The sequence below is a fragment of the Pithys albifrons genome, chromosome 9 (genome assembly GCF_047495875.1).
Source record: "Pithys albifrons albifrons isolate INPA30051 chromosome 9, PitAlb_v1, whole genome shotgun sequence".
In the NCBI taxonomy this organism is placed as follows: Eukaryota; Metazoa; Chordata; class Aves; order Passeriformes; family Thamnophilidae; genus Pithys; species Pithys albifrons.
The window spans coordinates 4922585-4946713 of NC_092466.1; the positions used below are offsets into that span (position 1 = coordinate 4922585).

Here is a 24129-nt window from a genome sequence, read left to right on the forward strand (position 1 = left end):
CCAAACACTCCCCAGGCACCTCTGGGGCCCTGTGTTGAAGATGTGGTTGTTCCAGGAAGCTGTGATTTACTTTTGGAGATTAGGCTGTTTGGTAAGGACTCTCATGCTACCCATTAAGACAGTTTCCAATTTACAACCATCCTAAACCAGATTAAATTGGTGTAAGAGTTGTGCCAAAAGATTAACATCCTAAAAACGCCAGGAAAGTCTCAAACAAATTCTCTTTGTCCTCCACAAATTACTGCTGTACGAAGCAGTTTTTATGTTTTTTCTTACTTTTCTGAATTCTCTTTATGCTGGAGTGGATCCCTCCAGGCTATTTCAGATCTGTAGTTCTCTCTCTCTCTCACTTGCAGCCCCAAAATCAATAAATCAGCTGTAAGACATATTGGCCAAGGTCAGATTGGGTAAGAAAAACTACAGCACCAAGGAAATGGAGAAAAATAGGGCCAGAAGGTGCTACCAACATATTTGTAAACTGAAGGGTAGGAACAAGTAACAGAATATTATGCTACTCTCAAGGGACATGTGATCAAAGGATGAGAGGCAGAAGATACTGTAGTGCCATTATAAATACTAATTAATAATGGACTAGGAGAATACATGAAATAAAGTCATCAGGGAGAGGAAATACACAAGTCACGTTGGATATACTTTGCCACCTGTTTGCATGGTATTTTTTCAGATTAGGTGATTTGCATGGAAAAAGGGAATCCCAGCTAGAAAGGGCCTCCAATTTAGCTGGATAAGATTGGCCTCTGTCAAAGCCCTGGATCCAGCCACACAATCTTCTCCTTGGCATGAGGTGATGGCATCAACACCACCATGGCCCCTGATACCAGAGAAAATGCCTCCAGTTCTGCTCCCTTTGTCAGGGAGAAGATGGGACTCAGCTGCAAAGAGTAAAAAACCAAAGCTAAGTTTTCTTAGCTGAATTAAAAGTGAACATAAATTCTTTCTTTTCACAAATGCTTTTCTATTTTCAGAGCACACTGTGATATGTCATACCTATCTAGATAGCCATGTTCTTACCTTCACATGACACTGAGCAAACCCAGTCATGCCAAGAATCTAAACTCTCAGTTCTCTGTGTGTTTTACTTGAATTCAGCATCGTCTCCTGAAGTGACTCAGTGACTCTATGGTAGATCTTTATCAATATATTTCTCTCCATGTGGGAACAGTGTGGTGGGTACTAATTTTCTTTCAATAATGTTCTCTCTAGGAAGTGTAGACTCCTGTGGAATAGCTGTGTCTCTCTGGTGACTCAGCCAACCAGTGTGCTCAGCAGTGAAGTTACTTGTCCAAGAAATCCCATGCAATAGGATCAGGGGTGTTAATGGAAAGTGAGGACATAATTCACATTGTCTATTTGTAGGCAACCAACCTATTAATAAACTAAGCTCTTAATTAGTGACATTTCGGTGCAGCTCTAGTTGAAGCCTTAATATAGGAAGAGAAGGTATGGGGAACAGGGCTAAATGCAAGTATCTTCAGTATGAATGTGCATCAAGACTTGATTTTTCAGCATTGCTCATTCTCTTTTGTGAAACAGGTCCCAAAGAAGTTATTGTGCCAGGGAACATGCAGAAGGCTGAGGACTCCACCACCCAGCTCTTGTGTGATGTGGCTGCATCTCCCCTCAGGCTGTTTTCCACCCTATTAAGCAGTAATGGTGGCAGGCGCTGGTGGTGGCTCAAGGTCTGTCCAACAAATCTATAGGGACAGGTGTCACAGGATGACCTCTCTCCAGCATCAAAAGCAGCGTGGTCAGTTGAGGAAGGTGATTCTCCCCAGTCTCTCTGCTCTGGTGAGACCTCACCTGCAGCACTGCATCCAGCTCTGGGTCCTCCAATATTAGAAGGATGTGGAGCTTCTTGAGAGAGTCCAGAGGAGATGTCCAGAAGGCTGGAGCACCTCTGCCCTGGAGGCAGGCTGGGAGAGCTGGGGTTGGTCAGCTTGGAGAAGAGAAAGCTCCTAGGAGACCTTGGAGCCCTTTCCTGTGACTGAAGGGGCTCCAAGAGAGCTGGAGAGGGACTTTGGATAAGGACCTGGAATGACAGGGCAAGAGGGAATGGCTTCATGGTGAGAGAGGGAAGGATTAAATGGGATTTTGGGGAGAAATTGTTGCCTGTAAGTGTGGTGAGGCCGTGGCACAGGTTGCCTAGAGAAGCTGTGGCTGCCCCATCCCTGGAAGAGTTCAAATCTACTTTGGATGGAGCTCTAAGAAACCTGGTCTAGTGGAAGGTGTCCCCACCCATGGCAGGGGATTGGAACTACAGGAGCTTCATGAATGCTTTCAAACCCAAACCCTTCTATAATTCTGTGATTAGAAAGGAAGTGATAAGATTTCAGGCCAAAGCTGAGCAAGCAGACTAATCCTGTGTGGCAGGAACCAACAGTGATGACAGTAAGGGTGACCTTTGTGGTCTTGAAAGAGCAAAGCTGTTTCCCAGAACATCTTCTTACAGGAATCTATCAAAATCTGCTCATCGAGAACAAGCAGCATTTGTCTGACATGAAATGGCTTTATAGTGGATCTGGAGTATTAACCTGTCTTTGTGGAATGAAGTTTTGCTGCACTGGCAACATAAAACTACCCCTCCCTGGAAATATGGGGTTTTTTCAGCTTTTTCTGACTGTGTGTGAATTCCAGTGTGTATTTTGTATTGTGAAATCCAACATCTGACCATCAGGGAAATAGCATGGATATAGTGTGGAATATATGTGTGCACAGACAGACAGAGGTACATGGGACATGTTCTTCATGGGACACCTCCTGCTAAGGAGCCAGTTCTCTACAAAGTCATCCTGCTCTGCAGCTCTGATAAGGAAACTCCTCCAACATTTGCAAACAAAAGTGAGGTCACCAAAGGCATCTAAAAGTCTGATTTTCATAGAAAATCAGTGTTAAAATTTCCACAGGGACCTGGGTCTAAAGGGACTAAAACCAAAGGGAAAATGCGACTGTTCTGGAGGCTGCTGCCACTGGAGGGCAGCGAGACACTGTCCTTGGGAAGTGTGCACGGATCTGGAAAAGATGCTCCAACACCACCGTGCAATTGTGGAGCCTGTAAAGAGGCCTGTAAAGTAAGCAGAGATGAAAATAAACGTATGCAAGAGACAGCTACAAACAGCAGTACAGTTGTTTCCATTCCTTATCTCTCCTGTCAAGGTCAGAGGATGTGTCTCTGTTCAGGTGGAGATTGGGATAAATTCTGACTCATCTGAGATATCCACCTGTTTCATCTTCCCTTGCAGCTCTTCCCTCATTATCCCTTACAGGGACTATAAACCTTGACACCTGGTAGCTACCACATCTAATATTTGTAAGAAACTTCACTGAAGTAGTTTTGAAGGAATATATCTTATGAAGTAAATCCTGATTTTTCTTAAAGCCATTACATGTCCTGCAGTTTGGTGCTGGCCAGTGCCCTGCCACAGTGGAGATTTTCACAGTGCCACACAGAAGCAGCCCCAGCAGCTCTCAGCCAGTGGGACTGAGGGACCTGTGTGCCAAAACCTGGATCTCCACACAAGTGAGCTCAGCTGTAGAGAGCAAGGAGGTCCCTCCTGAGCCCACTTTTCTCCAGATTAAACCCCCCACCCCTGCTCCCTCAGCTGCTTTCCTCAGCTCCTTCACTGGACATGCTCCAGACCCTCAATAGCTATTCATGAGAGACACAAAAACCGACCTCAGGATATGAGGTGCAGCCTCAGCAGTGCCCAGCACAGGAGGATGGTCCCTGCCCTGGTCCTGCTGCCACACTATTGCTGATCCAAGCCATGTTCTGTCTCTGCCAGCCATTCTACTAAATCCAAATCCAGTAAGTTCTGAAGTGAAAGGCATTTTTGCATGCTGAACCATCATCATCATCATCATCATCATCATCATCATCATCATCATCATCATCATCATCATCATCATCGTCATGATGGCTAAGCTTTGTGAACGACAATTTGGGAAGGGCATTACCCACACTTGCTGCAAGTTTGCTGCTGGCTAAAAAGGCTGGTGCGGGATATAGGGGATAATGATTAGAGAAAAGGGCAAATCACATCTGTGATAACACAACCTGCAAACAGGCTGCCCATATTTATAGTGAATTTACTGCTAAAGTGGGAACTTTCCATGTGAAGCCACCTTCTTTGGACAAAACTGAGTACTGAGTGTTGGGTCTGGCTTCCCAGTCCCAGAGGAGAGTTGCCTCGGGATCAGGATGTGACCATCCAACCTCTGGAATCCCCTGTGAGGGAAAATCTTTGTCAGAGGTGAAAGCTGTGCCAAAGTTGATGGGTATTGGTGACCTTGGCTCCACACTTGGTAGGACAGGTCATTTCATCCTGTTACCCAGCTAAGCTTTGTGTCAACACACTGCTTACCTTGGCATGTGCTGCATTCTTGCAGCTTTTCCTGCTTTCACTTCCATGTGGACAATGGTCTTAATGAAGAGATTTTCTCAGCTTCTTGCAAATCCTTTTGACCTCAGCAGGCTCCATGGGTAGAGGTCACAAAGAGTACCACCAGCACTCATGACATTCTCCAGCACCTTTTAAACATTTGTCATTACAAACCTGTTATTGACCTTTTAGTGCATTGAGGGTCCCAGGGATTGAGGTGTCACTAATACTGCCTTTAAATTTAAGTAGTTTTTGATAGTAAAATCAATGCAATAGGACACGTAGACTGAAGTGCACAGTTTAACATGCCCCTCACATTAAAATTAGTAGAGGCAGAATCAAGATTCAACTCAGCAAGACAAAGATGGCCAAGAAATGAGGTTAATCAAGTCAAGGTGACACAGTGTGGCCATGACTTTCTTACAACTAAATTTGCTTTCCTGCTTGCATTTCAATATCATTTAAGGGCCTTTGAATTTCACTAGGAAATGAAAAAAAATTATTTTTTCTCTGTGTGAGATAACTCCATCCAACAGATAAAATTAAAATGGTGCTTAATGCAGCTCCTTTTTTAAAGACATGGGACTTTTTAGCAACCTGATCTGGTTATGAAATTTTTCACAGACAAGAAGTCCCATCCTTTCCATACTGTGGCAAACCAAATATACATTTCAGTTTCATTTCTTAATTCTCCTTAAAGTTTAAAAGTCTGTGGTTAACCTCATGAAAACTCTTCAAATCAGTATTACTGCCTTCATTCTGATCAAAGGAAACCATATTTTAAGAGGGTTTTCTTATGCCTAAACTACCAAAGAAATTCAAGAGGTAAATCGGTAATAACTCAATGAGGAAGTTGCTTTTGCTAGAGGAAATTATTTCAAGGTAGAAATGTCTGAATAATTATGAAATTGAAATTTTCAGGCATTTCAGTTCCCATAGAAGCTGCGAGAGGAGGAAATAGAGAAAATACACATCTTAGCAATCGCAGTTTCTGTAAAATTAATGATATTTTTAGAAGAGGTTCTTCAGTGAAAGGGTGTTTGGGCACTGGAACAGGCTCCCCAGGGAAGTGGTCACAGCACCAAGTCTGGCAGAGCTCAAGGAGCACCTGGACAATGTCCTTAGTCACAAGGTTTAGATGTAGGTAGTTCTGTGAGGAGCAGGCAGTTTGACTCAATCCCTGTGGTTCACTTCCAGCTCCAAATATTCCATGTTTCTATGATAATACTTCACCTTTCTTTACAAACCCTGTTTTGTTTCAGGGAATGCCCAACAACTGCATAATTAAGCTCTGTGCAATCCCTGCGTTCTGAAGGTGACGAGAATGAGGACACATGGAAGGATGAGCTGTCTTTCCTTGCTAACAACTTGAAAAATCAATGGAGAACAGGACAAGGCTTTGGAACTTTTCTGCCATCTGACAGACAATTAAAAGAAGTTGCCAGGGTTAAATTTGGGTAAGGACCCAGAATGGCCAGAAGATCATGGCATATCCCTCTTCAGAGGAATCTCACACAGTCCTGGTTCCTTCATGTTGCTTCCTGCCCCTGGGCTGCAAAAGAGTCATGACTCTAAACCTTTGGATTTGGTTTATCCTGATTATCTCACTCAAATAAATGATCTTCAGGCATTCAATAGGAACTTTGTCAAGGTGAGTTATGTGGAATTAGGGTCTTAAATTCATGAAGGGTCTCCTGTGTGAAAGCTTGTTGGTTCTGTAAGGGCAGAATGTGCCTCGGGACTGCTTTTGGGTGCTCCCCCCTAGTCTTGTTAGTAAGAAAACAGAATTGGCTTACAGAGATTAGAGGTGATTAAAAGATTGTGACAGTATTATAACAGTGTTGGAGGGACTCTGAGTGACACTGGCTAGAATGCTCTAAAGGGTTTTGAATCTTTGTTGGATGGAACTTTGCCATGTCAAATATTGATTAAACACAGAGAGGGAAATGCTCTGTGTAGGACAGAGGTTTGGCAACAATATGGCTCTGAAGAGAGGTAAAATGCTGTTGAGAAATGCATTTTCTAGTTCAGGGAAGCATTTTTCAATTTGACAAAATTACAAATTCATTCTTGGTCAAGTAAAGATATTGAGGTGTACACGAGCCAATGGCACTGGAGTCATGGGGGTTGTCACAATTCTCTCTGTATCACCCCATGTGAGAACACTCACACAGACAGATCTCCTTCTCCTTTCACTACACATCATCCATGACAGTATTTCTTGGGATGTGAGTAAAGTTGACATCTCCTGGAGATAATGCAAAATATCCACAAAGCTCCTGTTTGCAGACAACTTCTGTATCATTATATCCCAGAAATTATCACAACTCATCCCCCAGGTTCCTTTGTGACATCTTCCAAGAAGCCTTTCACGCTGGTTCCATCCATTCACCAGCCTCACTGGCATTTATTTGAAGGAAAACAGAGAAGTTCCCTGAATCTGGACACTTCATGGAAAGACAGAATCAGAGATTGATACAGGTGGGAAGGGACTCCCACAGGTTTCTGGGATTGCCCCTGCTTGAAGCAGGTTCAGAATGGGTTGTTCTGGGTCACGTCTACAAGAGCATTGAGTTCCTCCAAGAATGGAGGTTCCATAGCTTCCTGGGGTCCCTCTGTCAGGGCTTGACTGCCTCACAGTAAAAAAAAATTATTTTTCTTTATATTTAGGTCCTGCCTTGTGTCTTTTGCCTCTTGACCAGTTGCTGTGCACCTCTGGGAAGAAACTGGCTCCATCTTCTCCGTACCCTCCAAATGGGTGACTGTAGAAGTTCCCTTCATGCCCTTGAGACTGCCCAAGCCCAAGCCTACCAACATCTCCTTGTACACCTTGGACTCCAGCCCTCTGAGTGTCTTGATGGCCCTTTGCTGGTGTTGCTCCAGGATGATCTTAACTCTCCTGTGCAGGGAACTCACACTCTTGTGTTGGACATGGTGCTGCAGATCTGCAGTGCTGAGCAGAGGGGAAGGGTCACCTCTTTTGACCTTCCAGCAACACTCAAAGGGCACCTAGCTGGCTTTTGGCAAACATGTTGTCCACCAGGAACCCCAGATATCAGGTATCAGGTGATGCTGAAATTATTAACAGCCCACTTGGAATTTCATCTCCCACCTCAAAAGAAAATGGCCATCAAGTTCTCATGAAAGTCATTAAGGTGAGAAGGAAATGAGTGTAGGGAAGGTTGTTTATAACAGCAGCTCCTCAGAAGAAATTAGGGTGCATTTTAGTTCAAAGGAACAAACAATCATCTGTTGTGACACTTGGAGGCACTTTTACTCACTGCCTGCACCCAGGAATGCAACAGCAGGGAAAATGTGACTTTAAATCATTATGTGTGAGAAGCAGAGCAGCAGGGCTAGGAGTGTGATGGAGTTTTGTGTGATTAGGAAACACTCTGGCTCAGGACAAGCATCCTGCAGGATGAGGACTTTGGCTAGGAACCTGCTCAGCTGATGCCAAGGCTCAACCACCAGGTAAGGTAGAGCTGGAGCTTTCACAGGAGACCTATGGGATTGGGTATTTGAGAACTGGCCAAGTTATTAATGGAGAAGGCGAGTTTCAGAATTACTCTAGTCCCTTTATTGAAGGGATGAAGCATAAAAAGAAAAGATGCTTTAAAAAGTGAACTTTCTTTCTCTTTTATGGCACAGCCTCTGGACTCCAGGCACACTTATTCAGCACACGGCAGCTCATGATATTCCTCTTATGGTCACAGAGCACTGGCCTTAAATATGCTTTTCACAGTCAGGCCAAATTCACCAGATTATCAAAATTTAACCCATCTCTTTCCCTGGGATGACTGTTGTGCTCCCTGACAATTCTGCAATCAACAAGGTATTTTTCCCTATTAGGAACTGAAAATCATCGATTTTCACTTCCCCCCCCCCCCCCCCCCCCCATCAAATCATTCCAATTAGGACAATTTAACATTAAAGTGAAGAAACACTTTCTTGTCTCAAAGTGATGTAATCTGAATACATGTCAAAAGGATGAAGCCAATGCTTATAATGAAGGGAATTGATGTACAATTTTTTTTAGTTCTAGCCTTCACTAATAAAATCTGACCTGTGGAAAGTTTATAATAGCTTATATGTGTTGCAGAGATTATACCTCAGTACATGTACAATATTTTTGCCAAATATTTTCAAGTTCCTGTTTTAGGGAAGTGCTCAGGCATTACTGGTTACAAGTGTTGCTTATCCTTTGGTTTATCTATCTCTGTGAGCTCAGAAAGCAGAACTGGCACATGTTAATCTTCCTTAAATGCCCAATATTTGAATTATTTGGTACAACGGGGAAAACCAGGAGAACTTTGAGAGGGAAACAAAATCATGATGAGAAAAAACAACAGCTGACCCAATTATTCTTTGAGAGGATTTACTGAAGCTTAGAGTTTTACAGATCTGCAATACAGATCCAGAAGATCTGAAATTAAGGAAGAGAAGGACAGTTATGATTAAATACCTGCAGATTTACACCCCCCACTATGTTGTAATTTTAGAAATCAGTAGCGGATCCTGCAGTGCAGTCATCACATAGAGAAGTGATCAGTGTGCTGTGGTCAGAAGGAGCACTATTGGGGATGTTGTTACTGGGGGACAATGACAACATCAACGCTGTCACTTGTGCTTCTTTTGCTTCTTGTCTGATAGACTAGGAAGCCTGGAGGGGGATGAGGGAATCCATTGCCTGGGAAAGGGCGGGGAGGGTAAGGAGGTCTGTTGCCTGGGAAGGGCCCGGGAGGGTAAGGGGGTCGGTTGCCTGGGAAGGGCCTGGGAGGGTAAGGGGGTCTGTTGCCTGGGAAGGGCCAGGGGGGATGAGGGAACCCTGGTGGGTGATGGGGTCGACCAGTGTGTACGTTGCACTCTGACACTTTGCACTGCAGGAAAATTCCTGGGGACACAAGATCTCTGAAGTGGAACTGGACGGGCCTCTGGGCTGGTGAACTGCCACAGGTTGGGTCCCTCAGTCACCTGAGAAAGGGAAAAAGAAAATACAAATTGTCATATAGAAGTTGTGGTGTGTTTGTTTGTTCACAATAAACATTCCTTCAAAACTTCTTCTGCTTGTGATATTATTCACAGTTCACAGCACAGAACTCCTGACTGCAGGTGCAACTGTATGGAATTTAAATGTCTGTTGGTTTAATATGTACCACAGCATATAGAAATACCACACATGTAAATGTCTAAATGTAAAGCACCTGATGGAATTTTAAATAGGCAAGAAAGTATTACTGTATAGGCCTGTTTTCTTTCCAAAGTTATTCTTTCTTTTAACCTCAGAATTTCTGAAGAGCTATGCAGAAACAATTCCATATCCCATATCCACCAAAACTCCTTTAATCAGATGCTTCATTTTTCTCTACATTTTTATATAAATACCTTCTGAGAATTTATATCCATTCTTCTTCCCTAGCAGAACATTATGGTGAATTAAACATAAAAAGCCAATGAAAGAACCATAATAGCTGGTTCATTTAAAATCCTGCTGCTTCTTGCATGTGTTGTGTTTCAGGGCTGTGTGTCTTTGGTGTATATACTTGTTGTCTATGTACCTTTTCATAGATAGTTGTGATAACATCTTAGCATGTGACAATTTCAAACCCATGTGTTCTTAAGAGCCTTCTTGTGGCACAGTCTTTGTACGACATGTGAAACATGGCACAGGAATCAATCCCAGGCCTGCACTGAGGATTACTCAGCTGTCTGTCCCTGTACAGGAGCCTCTGGCACTGGTGAAGGGTCTTCTGGTGGTCTCTGTTATGCAAATTCCCTTCCCAACTCTTATCCCAATCAATCCTCAGAGGGTGAAAGCGTATTAACTTTTCTAATATATTTTAGTTCACTTTATAAACTGTAACATAACAAGGTAATGGTGTTTTACTGGACACTCTGCTACTGTTCATGCTTAATTAAAACAAATTAGACAGGCCAGCCCTGAAAGGACTTTGCTTTGTGGAAGCTTAGAGCAGTCCATGAGGGATTCCTCTGGACAGCCAAGATAAGCAGCATCCCAGGCACTCTAACATGCCTTTGAAATCCTGACAGCATCATCTGGTCGTAGATCAGCAAGTACAGCAAAACTGTCTCCAGGGTTATCTGGATTAACAAACAAGCAGCAAGAATGCTGCAGGAATAGTGTTGTTTTTAGTATAATCAGCAATGGGTAGTGTGGGTATGACTGCTGTGCATAAAAATCTTAGCAGTAAGTACACTTGCATTGCTTAGTGGGTAAAAGCTTATGAGAGATCATAGAATATTCTGAGTTGGAAAGGACCCACAAGGATCATTGACATTCTACTCCTGCCTCTGCAGACACCCCAACAATCCCACCCTGTCCCTGAGAGCTTTGCCCAAAATCTTCTTGAGCTCTGTCAGCCTTGGGGCCATGCCCACTGCCCCGGGGAGCCTGTTCAGTGCCCATCACCCTCTGGGGGAAGAACTTTTTCCCAATATCTAACTTAGACGTGCCAGTGTACCTTCACAGATGACAGCAGCATCCTCGTGGGGCTGGCAATTAAGGACACTGATGCCCTGGTGGGAGCACGCCAACAGGTTTTCCTCATCCCCTTTGCACTGCACATCATCGAGGAAGATTCTCCCAGAGGCTGTGCCAAGCACAGGTTCAGACACAGCCAGCAGGGCTTCTCCACACCCCACGCTCCTGCACACCACCTGGGCATCGTCCAGGTCCCAGGAATTGTCGCAGACAGCCCTCCAGCTCCCGTTGTAGTAGAGTTCCACACGGCCGGCACACAGGTCACCACCAGCCAGTCGTGTGGGCAGAGCAGTGGGGGGTGCTGTGAAGAAAGAGGCCGTGCCACATGTCAGTGGTGTGTGCCCAAGGTGCTGGTACAGCTGGTCTCATCTCAGGCCAAGCATCACCTCAGTGGAGGCAGGAGCAGCCCTTGCCATGGTTCCTCGCCAGAATTGCAGTGCTACTCTAAGACAGTTATTATCAATTCCTTGGACCAAGGGTTGGACTTGATGCTCTCGGAGGTCTTTTCTAACCCAGTTGATTCTATGATTCTATGAATTCTCAAACCCAGCTTTATACACGTAAATCCCCGTGGGCACGGACGTGGTCCTCTCCCAGCATGCTGATCTCTGGGGAAAATGCTCCTCTCCTGTGCAGCCAGTGGCCTTTCCCCCTGTGTGTGTCAAAGAAAATGTTTCCTACCTCTTCATTACTATCATCTGTACCACAGTGCTGCCCAAAGGACTAACACAAACACCCAGAGCCGACCTTTTCCTGGGATACTGTGCAATCCAAGGAATATGGTTTGGGTTTGTTTTTGCCATGTTTAAATAATTCCTGGTTCAGCCTCTTTCCCCGTCCTTGCTGACCCACTGGCATAACAGATTGTTGGCACAGCACCATTTCCCCAGAACACTGGCAGAGCTATTTCCTCAGGCCAGGCTCATTGCTGAGAGCTGGGTACTTAGCGAATACTCCACACATTTATCTCCCTTTCAGAGGGAAAGGCTTTTAGAAATCTGAAGTTCCAAATTAGTTTTATGGTCCTGGAGTGTATTTTTCTTTCAGAGAAAGAAATCAGAGACACCGCCAACAGCACAATTGAGCTCCTCCTAGTTTGTGGCCACCATAAACTGCACCAAGTACACACACCTGTCTTAGTCCTTGGTGGGTCAGTAATTATGAGGTTTTCAGTTGGGGATGTTTTTCTGTCACCTGGCAGTCATTTGTAACCAATTAATGCACATCAATTCTGGATGAGGGTCATGTTTCCTGGGACTTTTTGTCCTTAATTCCTTTTTGCTGGCCATGATCAAAGCTCCTTCCATCTCAGTACCATGCAAAGCATTTACTTCTGTAAAAGTTGACTGTGGAGCAGTGCCAGCAGCAACGTGCCTGACTCACTTCCCAAGATCTAGGTCCAAACTTCCACAAGAGTGCCAAATACAAATTCAGGGAGAAAAATAGATAATTGAAACAAATGCTAATTAACCTCTTGATCCAGGCACTGAGCATGTGCCAAAGATGGTGAAAGGTGTTAGATACAAAGTTAAGACTACTTTAAGACTAAATTAACTATCTAAATTCAGGTGGGAATATGGAGGAAGAGGCAGATCCAAATTTCCCAGTTCAGATCCAGACCTGGATTTATAGGCAGAAATGAATTTATTGTTTTTCACTTGCTATTTAAAATGGCTTTATGGGCATGAGGCACATTTTCTGCTAAATTTTATAAATAAATATTTCATTAATATGAAATATGATCATCAGTCTGAAATTTTCATGGGCACTTTTTCAGAAAATAAAGGACTGATTAAGTAGCAGTCTTAAGAATCTTTGATGTATGTGATGTCTACAGACAGCTGAACAACACTTTTCAATTTCAGTAAATAAATAAAAGAAAATGATTGATATCTGTATTTTTCAAAGTCAATTCTTTGTGCTTAGTTAAGAGTAGAACTTAATTGAAGGAATCAGTGACCACTTGATTTTTGTGAGACTTTACAACAGTTTACCTGCAATGTGTACAAGGGAAAGTAATGAGTTTATTAATTAGAGCTAGAGAGGAACCTTTTTCCCTTTAGCCATTGAACAGCAACCCTGTTACACACAGGATGCAGAAGTGAGATTAAACTGTCTGCTCAAATACTTGGTTAAGTAGATGTAGGCAAAAAATAGTTACAAGCACATAGTTCCATAGTAATTCTTATGAAACCACATATACACTGTGCATTATGTTCCTCAAGCCTCAATAATGGTCAGCAGATCACTCCTTTTAGAAATGCACTTTTCACTTTTGAAAACCAAGCAAATAAAAGTAAATCTTGAGGGACCACATTCATTCCTCAGTTTCACTTGTGTGTGCAAAGAATTGCAAACTTCTTTCATGCAGCTGAAGTAAACTCCAGTCTGAATAAGCAAGTCAAGTCAAGCAGCAAAATCTGATCAATGCCTGGTAAAATAGTCTTTGAGTAGGAAAGTTTTTGTTTCTATCCTTTTGAAAGGGAAATGACTGGCAGGAAAAAGGTAATAAAAAGTGACTGGTACTTCTTCACTGAGCTGAAGATTTGCCTGTTAATTAGTAAGATAATATTTGCAGAAATTAGGGTGGGTAGATCCTACATCTTGGACATGAAAATATTATTTGGCAAAAGGGTAATGGATGGAACAGTAATTAAATCTGTATCATACTTTCTAATTACTGGCACTGAGTCTCAGCTCGGAACTTCAGACAGCAGAGGTAAGGCTGCAGAAGAAAAAGTGTTAAAAAAAGGGTTTAACAAGAAAAACTCTCAGTTGCCTTAGTAATTATTTATTATGTTATGCAGCACCTTGGACTAGCAGATGGTTTGGGTGTCAAACAGGAGGTCACAGCTCCCAGACTGTAAGGAACTACTCAGCCCGTGCCACTGAAACTGGAAAAGTACAGAGAGTGGCAGAAGGAAAAGTGAGATCTGTGCACTCTCTGGAGGACAAGATGAGAATTCCAAGTGACCTTCATAAACTGAATAAATGTCAAAAATTAGCAAGATAGAAGTCAATAAAGACAGGTGGAACAGGCAGCTCTTTGGAAGGAGAAAACTGATGCACAATGGCAGAGTCACCCTTTCAGCTGGCACAGAAGGGCCATGGAAAAGCTGGAAGTCGGGAATGTTACTTTACAGTCAGCCAGTGCAGTCTCAGTCTTGCTCTCAGAGGGATACATGGACCTGCTTGTTGTCCTTGCTGCTAAAGAGACCTCAGCTGCTCTATCAGGGATTGTGTGTTTAAGAAAGATAGAGATGATGGGGACAGCTTGGATGAATGATTCAAAAATATATAAGACTTGGGGGGAAAAGGGAAGTTTTAAAGAGCTGAATTTAGTTTATGTGGAAAGTGTCTGTCACTGTTCTCTGAAGGGCAAGGCCACCAGTTTCTTGGCTTTCTAGAGAGCCAAAAGAGCAAGTGTAGGCACTGCAGAAAATGTCCATCAATAAAAGAATATTGAATATAATGTACAATGCAAATTTTTGTGTGTGTTTTAAAAGTACCTGTCAAGTTCAGAGGCACAGTACAGTCACCTCCCCAGGAGAGGTTTGCAGAGTGGTTTACTAGTGCTATCATCAGAACAGTATGTGGTGCATAGGAAGGTCACAGCTCATCTAATGGATGATGCAAAATGGCCCTGTCTGGTCAAAATTCTGGTTTGAAGATTTTTTAATACCGAAGAAATGATTTCACAAATTTGTTATAGCAGCTCATTCCTTAAAAACTTGCAAAGTGTATTACAAAACAGATGTCAGAGTAAGAGTTTCCCCAGTGAAGAGAATGGGGAAAGGTGGGACATTGCAGCACCATGAGCACTGAGGAAGGGCTGGGTCCAAGCTCTGAGTTTTCCCAACGCAAGTTGATTTTACCCCCATTGGGGACCACTAAGAGGTGCTGAAGAGGAGTATGTGGATGGAATAACCATGCAAGGTATGCCCAGGATTGTGTCTTTGGCACCTGTTGGCAGGTCAGGGACATTCTGAGCCCCAGGTGGTGCCTTGCACAGTGATGCAGGACAGGGACATTTTTGCCCCTGAAGAACACAGGTTGGGCCTGGCTGTTTCCAACCTTCTGTCACTGTAGTTGGTGGTGCTGGAGTTGTTGGTGGCTCAGTAGTGGCCCGAGCTCGGGCAGCTGCAATCAAATCCTGTATCCCTGTGACAGAATAACCTCTTGAAATTTTGAAGGAAAAAACCAGTGGGAACAATGTAAAATAATGAGCAGCACAGATATGAACACGGATTAGTTTGATTATAGTACCTGGATTTGTCATTTTACTAGACAAAAGTGGGAAGTCTCTGTGAACACACCACCACAAGAAGTAAATATTTGAAAGTTGGATATTAAAGCTTCTTATCTACTGGATAATAAAGCTTACTTTGGTTCGAAGCAGCTCTTGCAACTCTAGTTCTGCCTCCAGAAGTTGTGCTTGGGACTCCTGGTGTAGATGCTGCCTCAGTCTCTTCAACTACTGCAGTGGAGCCTGTGAAAGTATTGAGGAAATACATTACTGGAGAAAACCATCAATCAGTGATAGAAAGTGGAGCTGAAGATTGCTGATATGACTCTGATGATATCCTTGAAGGAAAAGTGACTCAGATTGTAGCCTCTAAAATCTGGTCATTTGAGCCAAAACCTCTGGTAAATATTTACTCAGGTGAGGTGATGTTTCATTAATATTGAATATAAGCTGAATTTTTCTTCACTGAGAAAATGAATTAGAGAGATCTTAATCTTTATACAGTTATTTTAATCTTACCAATGTAATATATTTTGAACAAACTCAGGCACTATTGTTATTAGATTTTATGGCATAGTGTGTATCTTACCTTCAGCAACTGTGGTTGTGATTTCAGGGGCTGATGTTGCAGTTTCCTCTGTGACAGCAGTGGGTGCAGAAGACACAGTTGAGGCAGGTGGAGGAAATATAAAGAGAAGAGATTGGCAGAAATGAGGAATGATCTTTTGAATGGAAGTCTTGAAAGTAACTAGATACAGGCTTTGCCAGACAGTGAGTCATTGCACAGGCTCACCCAGGTAACCCTACAGATCTGCCCAGCAGGTTCTCACTCAGAGCCCATCTCACCCTCTTACCTGGGGGTTTAAGTTTGTCTTTAATCCAGTCTGAAAATTTGTCCCATGGTGATTTGTGATCTGGAGGTGGTTGGTTCCACCACGTAGCGGTTGCTGTGGCAGAGGAGAAAACACATTAGCATGACAATTCTGGCTGTGTTTTATGTTTTGCTGTGAGAAGGTGCCTGTTATGCGTTGATATAGAGTTACAGACTTATTTAAAATACAAAAGTTCTCCAAGATCACCAAGTCCAACCTTTCACTGATCACCACCTTGTCTACCGGATGAGAGCAGTAAGGGCCACATCCAGTTGTTCCTTGAACACCTTTAGGGATGGGGACTCCACCACCATTTTGGGCAGCCCCTTTCAGGGCTTAACAAATCTTTCTGTGAAGAAATTCCTCCTGCTCCATACAGTAAGTGTTGGCTTGTGGTGTTTTTTGAAAGCAATCCTGTGGTTGAATGAGATACTTTGAGCTTGAGTAACATGAAAAAAGTGTTGTCAATCCCTTATGAAAAGAGGTGGGAGAGGGGAGATGAGGTTGTTCCCTCATCTTCTCTTGGCTCAGTGGAAGATGACTGCAGACAACGTTATTTCAGGGCAGGACAAAGAGCAAAGGGATGTGCCTCCAGAAATCCTCATGTATCTTTACCCCAGTGAAGGCAGGGCTTGTGGGAGCTGAACTCTGCCAAATTTCACTGGGGCAGCAGGAAAAGTTCCTCACCTTTGCCATATGTCTTTGGCAGAGCAGCAGTGGAGGCTGTGGACCCCTGTCTGTGCAGAATGTGACAGCTGTTTTGGCTGACAGAACATTATGGCTTAAATCTCTGCAAGTGCCTGCTCAGGTCTGCTTGTGAAACCCAGATTTGTCTAACCATGCAGGGAAGAATATACTATATAATATAGTATATTATACAGCAAAGTGTTTGATCATGGTTCAGATATCAGGGAAAGAAATGATCTTCAGACCTGTGGCCTGATTGTGTCAAATTGATAATCTGTAGTTTTAGTCACATAAATACTTAAGAAAATCTACTAATATCCATGAAAGGAAACAGGATTTAGGCTGCCAGGGCTCAGAGCAATGTTTTCAAATAGCAGCATTTCAAAGTAATGTACTGGTTCTTTCAGCATTGGCATGCTCTGAAAATCAGGGGAAATTTCACCTGGGGATTTTTTAACCTTCTTTTCAAATTGCCATTTAGTCTTCAGACACTTTTACAGAATTTCATTTTCGTGATACCAAAGTCTTTGGTGTGCAAGACAGGATTCTAAGGGGTTTTTCCAGTCAAAATTAATCCAGTCTATGTTAGGTCAAATCAAGACAAAAGTGAACCCACGGAGTAAGGACCAAGATTATGTTCTGCTGAAGTGCTGGGATTTGATCACATTCTTGAAATGCAGTTTAGTACTCCCTGATGCTGAACTTCCCTCTGGGCTCTCTTTGCTCTTGTTTTTTATATGATTCAATATGGCCAATCCTTAATCTGCACTCTGTGAAATTACCTCTTTTTGTAAAGCATTGGCAATTTTTTTTCCTGATGCTTATGCTGATATTTAAAGCTCAAAGTATCTCATTTAAACTGGGAAGTTTATAAGTAAGATTTGGGTTTGCTGTCTGAAGTTTGAAGGAAGGTGTCACTGCAGTAGAGTATGTTTTCACCTGAGTCTGGCAGATTGCTCTGTGTTTCTTTTTCTCTCTTTCTCTACATTTGAAAATGTACAGTATAGAAGAATTTTAATTAAGACTGCAATATTAGAAGATGAATGATTAAGGAATAGTTTCCACATACTATTCTCATCACAGAAGAGAAACAAAGAAATATTATGCATCCTTCTTCAGTCCATAACATTCATAGGTTATATCTATTTTGATATATAATATCTTCATATAATACATATAATATATATAATATTTGTAATATACATATAATATTCTGCAATTTGGAATACACATATTTTGAAATGCAACCTATGGATTTGAACTGAATTTTTTAATTAGATGTCAAACTAAACCATCACATCAATGGATCGAAACTCATCAGCAATATTTTAGGACAACCTTTGCCACACTTCGCAGCAAGGCAGTCTGTTAGTAACCAATTCTATCTGTAACATTCCCCTGCAAGCATGAAAAAGTTGTGGAGGCAGTACCTGGTTCAGAGAGGAGAGTGGTGCTTAGCAGGAGCAGCCAGGTGAGACGCACCTGCAGGTCCATTGTCCTCGTGGTGGTGTGCTCTAACCCAGCACAGCCTCAGAATTTATACTAAATGGGCTCTGCTCTGCATCAAAGGTATGTGTTGTGCAACTTGATCTTCCTTCCTGAACTTCCAGATCAATGCCAAGGAAGTGATTTACTGAGTATTTTCATTTCACAGGGTACATCCAGACACCCGGATGAGGGGATCCACATCATGGAGCTGTTCCAGACTGCCTGCTGAGATCTTCCCAAACACTCCCCAGGCACCTCTGGGGCCCTGTGTTGAAGATGTGGTTGTTCCAGGAAGCTGTGATTTACTTTTGGAGATTAGGCTGTTTGGTAAGGACTCTCATGCTACCCATTAAGACAGTTTCCAATTTACAACCATCCTAAACCAGATTAAATTGGTGTAAGAGTTGTGCCAAAAGATTAACATCCTAAAAACGCCAGGAAAGTCTCAAACAAATTCTCTTTGTCCTCCACAAATTACTGCTGTAAGAAGCAGTTTTTATGTTTTTTCTTACTTTTCTGAATTCTCTTTATGTTGGAGTGGATCCCTCCAGGCTATTTCAGATCTGTAGTTCTCTCCCTCTCACTTGCAGCCCCAAAATCAATAAATCAGCTGTAAGATGTATTGGCCAAGGTCATATTGGGTAAGAAAAACTACAGCACCAAGGAAATGGAGAAAAATAGGGCCAGAAGGTGCTACCAACATATTTGTAAACTGAAGGGTAGGAACAAGTAACAGAATATTATGCTACTCTCAAGGGACATGTGATCAAAGGATGAGAGGCAGAAGATACTGTAGTGCCATTATAAATACTAATTAATAATGGACTAGGAGAATACATGAAATAAAGTCATCAGGGAGAGGAAATACACAAGTCACGTTGGATATACTTTGCCACCTGTTTGCATGGTATTTTTTCAGATTAGGTGATTTGCATGGAAAAAGGGAATCCCAGCTAGAAAGGGCCTCCAATTTAGCTGGATAAGATTGGCCTCTGTCAAAGCCCTGGATCCAGCCACACAATCTTCTCCTTGGCATGAGGTGATGGCATCAACACCACCATGGCCCCTGATACCAGAGAAAATGCCTCCAGTTCTGCTCCCTTTGTCAGGGAGAAGATGGGACTCAGCTGCAAAGAGCTAAGTTTTCTTAGCTGAATTAAAAGTGAACATAAATTCTTTCTTTTCACAAATGCTTTTCTATTTTCAGAGCACACTGTGATATGTCATACCTATCTAGATAGCCATGTTCTTACCTTCACATGACACTGAGCAAACCCAGTCATGCCAAGAATCTAAACTCTCAGTTCTCTGTGTGTTTTACTTGAATTCAGCATCGTCTCCTGAAGTGACTCAGTGACTCTATGGTAGATCTTTATCAATATATTTATCTCCATGTGGGAACAGTGTGGTGGGTACTAATTTTCTTACAATAATGTTCTCTCTAGGAAGTGTAGACTCCTGTGGAATAGCTGTGTCTCTCTGGTGACTCAGCCAACCAGTGTGCTCAGCAGTGAAGTTACTTGTCCAAGAAATCCCATGCAATAGGAGCAGGGGTGTTAATGGAAAGTGAGGACATAATTCACATTGTCTATTTGTAGGCAACCAACCTATTAATAAACTAAGCTTTTAATTAGTGACATTTCGGTGCAGCTCTATTTGAAGCCTTAATATAGGAAAAGAAGGTATGGGGAACAGGGCTAAATGCAAGTATCTTCAATATGAATGTGCATCAAGATTTGATTTTTCAGCATTGCTCATTCTCTTTTGTGAAACAGGTCCCAAAGAAGTTATTGTGCCAGGGAACATGCAGAAGGCTGAGGACTCCACCACCCAGCTCTTGTGTGATGTGGCTGCATCTCCCCTCAGGCTGTTTTCCACCCTATTAAGCAGTAATGGTGGCAGGCGCTGGTGGTGGCTCAAGGTCTGTCTAACAAATCTATAGGGACAGGTGTCACAGGATGACCTCTCTCCAGCATCAAAAGCAGCGTGGTCAGTTGAGGAAGGTGATTCTCCCCATTCTCTCTGCTCTGGTGAGACCTCACCTGCAGCACTGCATCCAGCTCTGGGCCCTCCAATATTAGAAGGGTGTGGGGCTTCTTGAGGGAGTCCAGAGGAGATGTCCAGGAGGCTGGAGCACCTCTGCCCTGGAGGCAGGCTGGGAGAGCTGGGGTTGGTCAGCTTGGAGAAGAGAAAGCTCCTAGGAGACCTTGGAGCCCTTTCCTGTGACTGAAGGGGCTCCAAGAGAGCTGGAGAGGGACTTTGGATAAGGACCTGGAATGACAGGGCAAGAGGGAATGGCTTCATGGTGAGAGAGGGAAGGATTAGATGGGATTTTGGGGAGAAATTGTTGCCTGTAAGTGTGGTGAGGCCGTGGCACAGGTTGCCTAGAGAAGCTGTGGCTGCCCCATCCCTGGAAGAGTTCAAATCTACTTTGGATGGAGCTCTAAGAAACCTGGTCTAGTGGAAGGTGTCCCCACCCATGGCAGGGGATTGGAACTACAGGAGCTTCATGAATGCTTTCAAACCCAAACCCTTCTATAATTCTGTGATTAGAAAGGAAGTGATAAGATTTCAGGCCAAAGCTGAGCAAGCAGACTAATCCTGTGTGGCAGGAACCAATAGTGATGACAGTAAGGGTGACCTTTGTGGTCTTGAAAGAGCAAAGCTGTTTCCCAGAACATCTTCTTACAGGAATCTATCAAAATCTGCTCATCGAGAACAAGCAGCATTTGTCTGACATGAAATGGCTTTATAGTGGATCTGGAGTATTAACCTGTCTTTGTGGAATGAAGTTTTGCTGCACTGGCAACATAAAACTACCCCTCCCTGGAAATATGGGGTTTTTTCAGCTTTTTCTGACTGTGTGTGAATTCCAGTGTGTATTTTGTATTGTGAAATCCAACATCTGACCATCAGGGAAATAGCATGGATATAGTGTGGAATATATGTGTGCACAGACAGACAGAGGTACATGAGACATGTTCTTCATGGGACACCTCCTGCTAAGGAGCCAGTTCTCTACAAAGTCATCCTGCTCTGCAGCTCTGATAAGGAAACTCCTCCAGCATTTGCAAACAAAAGTGAGGTCACCAAAGGCATTTAAACGTCTGATTTTCATAGAAAATCAGTGTTAAAATTTCCACAAGGACCTGGGTCTAAAGGGACTAAAACGAAAGGGAAAATGCGACTGTTCTGGAGGCTGCTGCCACTGGAGGGCAGCGAGACACTGTCCTTGGGAAGTGTGCACGGATCTGGAAAAGATGCTCCAACACCACCGTGCAATTGTGGAGCCTGTAAAGAGGCCTGTAAAGTAAGCAGAGATGAAAATAAACGTATGCAAGAGACAGCTACAAACAGCAGGACAGTTGTTTCCATTCCTTATCTCTCCTGTCAAAGTCAGAGGATGTGTCTCTGTCCAGGTGGAGATTGGGATAAATTCTGACTCATCTGAGATATCCACCTGTTTCATCTTCCCTTGCAGCTCTTCCCTCATTATCCCTTACAGGGACTATAAACCTTGACACCTGGTAGCTACCACATCTAATATTTGTAAGAAACTTCACTGAAGTAGTTTTGAAGGAATATATCTTATGAAGTAAATCCTGTTTTTTCTTAAAGCCATTACATTTCCTGCAGTTTGGTGCTGGCCAGTGCCCTGCCACAGTGGAGATTTTCACAGTGCCACACAGAAGCAGCCCCAGCAGCTCTCAGCCAGTGGGACTGAGGGACCTGTGTGCCAAAACCTGGATCTCCACACAAGTGAGCTCAGCTGTAGAGAGCAAGGAGGTCCCTCCTGAGCCCACTTTTCTCCAGATTAAACCCCCCACCCCTGCTCCCTCAGCTGCTTTCCTCAGCTCCTTCACTGGACATGCTCCAGACCCTCAATACCTTGTCATGAGAGACACAAAACTGACCTCAGGATTTGAGGTGCAGCATCAGCAGTGCCCAGCACAGGAGGATGGTCCCTGCCCTGGTCCTGCTGCCACACTATTGCTGATCCAAGCCATGTTCTGTCTCTGCCAGCCATTCTACTAAATCCAAATCCAGTAAGTTCTGAAGTGAAAGGCATTTTTGCATGCTGAACCATCATCATCATCATCATCATCATCATAGCTAAGCTTTGTGAACGACAATTTGGGAAGGGCATTACCCACACTTGCTGCAAGTTTGCTGCTGGCTAAAAGGGCTGGTGCGGGATATAGGGGATAATGATTAGAGAAAAGGGCAAATCACATCTGTGATAACACAACCTGCAAACAGGCTCCCCATATTTATAGTGAATTTACTGCTAAAGTGGGAACTTTCCATGTGAAGCCACCTTCTTTGGACAAAACTGACTACTGAGTGTTGGGTCTGGCTTCCCAGTCCCAGAGGAGAGTTGCCTCGGGATCAGGATGTGACCATCCAACCTCTGGAATCCCCTGTGAGGGAAAATCTTTGTCAGAGGTGAAAGCTGTGCCAAAGTTGATGGGTATTGGTGACCTTGGCTCCACACTTGGTAGGACAGGTCATTTCATCCTGTTACCCAGCTAAGCTTTGTGTCAACACACTGCTTACCTTGGCATGTGCTGCATTCTTGCAGCTTTTCCTGCTTTCACTTCCATGTGGACAATGGTCTTAATGAAGAGGTTTTCTCAGCTTCTTGCAAATCCTTTTGACCTCAGCAGGCTCCATGGGTAGAGGTCACAAAGAGTACCACCAGCACTCATGACATTCTCCAGCACCTTTTAAACATTTGTCATTACAAACCTGTTATTGACCTTTTAGTGCATTGAGGGTCCCAGGGATTGAGGTGTCACTAATACTGCCTTTAAATTTAAGTAGTTTTTGATAGTAAAATCAATGCAATAGGACACGTAGACTGAAGTGCACAGTTTAACATGCCCCTCACATTAAAATTAGTAGAGGCAGAATCAAGATTCAACTCAGCATGACAAAGATGGCCAAGAAATGAGGTTAATCAAGTCAAGGTGACACAGTGTGGCCATGACTTTCTTACAACTAAATTTGCTTTCCTGCTTGCATTTCAATATCATTTAAGGGCCTTTGAATTTCACTAGGAAATGAAAAAAAATTATTTTTTTCTCTGTGTGAGATAACTCTATCCAACAGATAAAATTTAAAATGGTGCTTAATGCAGCTCCTTTTTTAAAGACATGGGACTTTTTAGCAACCTGATCTGGTTATGAAATTTTTCACAGACAAGAAGTCCCATCCTTTCCATACTGTGGCAAACCAAATATACATTTCAGTTTCATTTCTTAATTCTCCTTAAAGTTTAAAAGTCTGTGGTTAACCTCATGAAAACTCTTCAAATCAGTATTACTGCCTTCATTCTGATCAAAGGAAACCATATTTTAAGAGGGTTTTCTTATGCCTAAACTACCAAAGAAATTCAAGAGGTAAATCGGTAATAACTCAATGAGGAAGTTGCTTTTGCTAGAGGAAATTATTTCAAGGTAGAAATGTCTGAATAATTATGAAATTGAAATTTTCAGGCATTTCAGTTCCCATAGAAGCTGCGAGAGGAGGAAATAGAGAAAATACACATCTTAGCAATCGCAGTTTCTGTAAAATTAATGATATTTTTAGAAGAGGTTCTTCAGTGAAAGGGTGTTTGGGCACTGGAACAGGCTCCCCAGGGAAGTGGTCACAGCACCAAGCCTGGCAGAGCTCAAGGAGCACCTGGACAATGTCCTTAGTCACAAGGTTTAGATGTAGGTAGTTCTGTGAGGAGCAGGCAGTTTGACTCAATCCCTGTGGTTCACTTCCAGCTCCATATTCCATGATTCTATGATAATACTTCACCTTTCTTTACAAACCCTGTTTTGTTTCAGGGAATGCCCAACAACTGCATAATTAAGCTCTGTGCAATCCCTGTGTTCTGAAGGTGACGAGAATGAGGACACATGGAAGGATGAGCTGTCTTTCCTT

At 43.1% G+C, this 24129-nt stretch overlaps 1 protein-coding gene across 1 annotated transcript in view; it reads right to left on the reverse strand.

Moving 5' to 3' along the window:
* Positions 1–24129, reverse strand: part of DMBT1 (deleted in malignant brain tumors 1) — a 101075-nt gene that overhangs the window by 11435 nt on the left and 65511 nt on the right. Inside the window, exons 39-40 of the mRNA XM_071564067.1 lie at positions 10883–11203; positions 3865–4011 (exon numbers count right to left, since the gene is read on the reverse strand). Of these exons, the coding sequence (XP_071420168.1) occupies positions 3865–4011; positions 10883–11203 (468 nt within the window). The remainder of the gene's footprint in view (positions 1–3864; positions 4012–10882; positions 11204–24129) is intronic.